The sequence below is a fragment of the Corvus brachyrhynchos genome, unplaced genomic scaffold (assembly GCF_000691975.1).
Source record: "Corvus brachyrhynchos isolate BGI_N302 unplaced genomic scaffold, ASM69197v1 scaffold158, whole genome shotgun sequence".
NCBI classification, from domain to species: domain Eukaryota; kingdom Metazoa; phylum Chordata; class Aves; order Passeriformes; family Corvidae; genus Corvus; species Corvus brachyrhynchos.
Window position 1 is genome coordinate 463964 of NW_008239756.1, and position 2578 is coordinate 466541.

Below are 2578 nucleotides of genomic sequence, written 5' to 3' on the forward strand. Positions count from 1 at the left end.
AATGCCGAGAGCAGTGCATCCATCTGGGCACGGCCGTGGCATTCCCGGGAGCCCGGGCTGGATGTGAGGGGGGAGGCTCCTCTGCGGGGGCTCCTCCAATCTGGAATTCGCTGTTGGGGGCTGGATTTCTGTGGAAAAGCAGACAAATTGTGCATTCCAGAGGCAAGAAAAGCCACTGTGCCTCCTCTGGAATAACAAAGAGCGGCGTTTCCTGCCTGGTTTCCTGCTCCAGGGAGTAAAGATGTTTTAGGAGTGTTCTGAAGGGGCTGTTTAGGTGGAGTAGGGAGTGAGTAGAGACAAAAACCCCACAGCTGATCCCTGGCAGAGCCACTGATCCCTTCCAATAAGTTGTAGGACTAATCCAGTCCAATCCAATCCTGGGAAAAGCTAACGAGGACGAGCTGCCATCCTCCTTTTCCTGCCATTTATCCTTAAAAATTCCCTACAACTTTGGCCTCTGCTACCCTGGCAAATCCTGATAAAGCCTTGAAATTCCTGGTTGGAAGGTGTTCTTCTGCATTCCAGATCCACAGGGGACTCCAACAGTGCCAGGCTTGGACACTCTGAGGCTGGACTGGGCTTGGAGCAACCCGGGACAGTGGAAGGTGCCTGCCCATGGAAGGGGTGGAATGGGATGAGCTTTAAGGTCCCTTTCAGCCCAAGCCTGTCGGGGATTCCCTGATAAATCAGAAGGTGATGGGATCTCAGGGATTTTGGGATCATGGCAGGAGTCAGAAATGGGACCTGGAAGAGTCTTTGCCAGTTGGTTGGAAATTTCTGGACCAGGACTCTTCTTGTGTCTGAAGTCCCCGAATTCCTCAGCTCCTCTGAACCTTATCCCAAGCTCCCTGCAGTGCGAGGCTCGGGATGTGCAGGGAGGAGCTGCCCGGGGCCAGCTGTGACACACAGACCCCTCCCAGCCCCCTCTGTCTCCGGGCAGCCTCCCAGATGTGCTGGAATTGCTTTCCCGGCGCTGCCTGAGTGAGGTGAGGGCTGTAGGGAAGCAGATTCCAGATTGGAGCCTTTTCCCAGTAGGAACGGCCTCGTGTCTGGTGATCCAGGCAAGGCTTTGAAGCCTCGAGCTCCGTTTCCTGAAGGATTAAACTCCCATCTAAATTTGGGCTGAGCCCTGGCCGTGGAGCACGAGGAAGACGAGGAGACAGCGGGACGGATCCAAACCAGCCCTGGATCCAATGTCCTGCCCCTGTGCCGAGCACTTGGAGCACGGAGACTTCCCAGCCCACCCCTCCCTGCTCCCAGAACTCCCACAAACCAGCAGCAGCCACAGAATTATCCCACTTGGGAGTCCTGCTGCTCCTGGACAGGCGCTTGGCCCCAGCTCTTCCCAGCCTGGAGCTGGTGTTGGAGGAGCCACAGCTGAGCCTCCACTCCCACAAATCCGGCCCCTGGAGCTGCCGGGTCCCGGCCCCTCCTCTCCCTGGCAGCCGGAGCCGAGCTCTCCGTGGGGTTCTGATGTGAATCCACTTTTCGTGTGACTTGCTCCAGCCTCGGGCTCTTGCCTTTGGAGTGGTCGCACCTTCCTGAGGAGGAATGGGCTGTTCCAGGCATTCCAGAGGGAAAGCTGGGTGACCTGGGGTTGTAACTTGGTGTTGAGCCCCAAACCTCCCTTTTTGGGCTGCTTTAATCCCAAATTCCTTAAACATCATGGAGTGATGAAACAGTTAAAGCCAACACTTTGTGTCCACAGCAGGATCAAACTTCCAGTTTAATTACTGCTATTGTTTTCCTGCAGTGCCTCAGTCACATCCAGTGGGTCACAATCCAGTGGGAAAGCTGAACTCTCACATGGAAGAATGGAGGATTCGTGCTTTTCTTTCCAAATTCCTTAAAAAAACCCTCTCCCAGTAACCGGATCTTGCCAAGGAGGCCACGTCGTGTTTGCAAAAGGAGGAGAAATGTCTTAGAGTTGATGGTTTTCCCCCACCAGAGAAATTCCATCCCCCCAAACACCTCAGAAGGCTTGGATAGGGAGGAATTTGGAAGATTTGACAGCCCAAAGTGTGAAAAGGGTTGAAAACGGAGCAATAATGGAAAACAGCGATAAAAAGGGTGGGAAATATTGGAAAAGTGTAAAATCCTGAAAGAAAGGATTGTGACAGGGAAATATCAGGAACTGTGCCCTTGTTTGCAGGAAATCCCAAAGCTGGAGAGGTTTAATTGGGGTGGATCCCTTAACGAAGTAGAAGGATGGATGCCTTTGGTGTGTGTGGAATGAGGTTTGGGATGGAGTCAGGGAAAGCTTCATCCCCCAGAGGGTGGTGGCCACGGAACAGGATCCCAGGGAATGGGCACATTCCCAACCCTGCCAGAGCTCCAGGAGGGATGCACGGGGTGGGGTTGTTGGGGTGTCTGGAGTCAGGAGCTGGGTCCAGGATCCCTGGGGGTCCCTCCCAGCCCAGCACATTCCATGACATCAGCAGCGTCCCCTGTCACTGAAGGACGTGGCCAGTCGGTGTCAGCTGGGACAGGAATTCCCGGCCCTTCCCGCCCTGCCTGGGATCCCGGGTGACGTTTCCTGTCCTGTCCCCAGTGCAGAGCTGCAGCCTGCTGTGCATGA

At 54.8% G+C, this 2578-nt stretch overlaps 1 protein-coding gene across 1 annotated transcript in view; it reads left to right on the top strand.

Moving 5' to 3' along the window:
• Nucleotides 1–2578, top strand: part of FBN3 (fibrillin 3) — a 67370-nt gene that overhangs the window by 12916 nt on the left and 51876 nt on the right. Inside the window, exon 5 of the mRNA XM_017742465.1 lies at nt 2552–2572. Coding sequence (XP_017597954.1) covers nt 2552–2572 — 21 coding nt within the window. The remainder of the gene's footprint in view (nt 1–2551; nt 2573–2578) is intronic.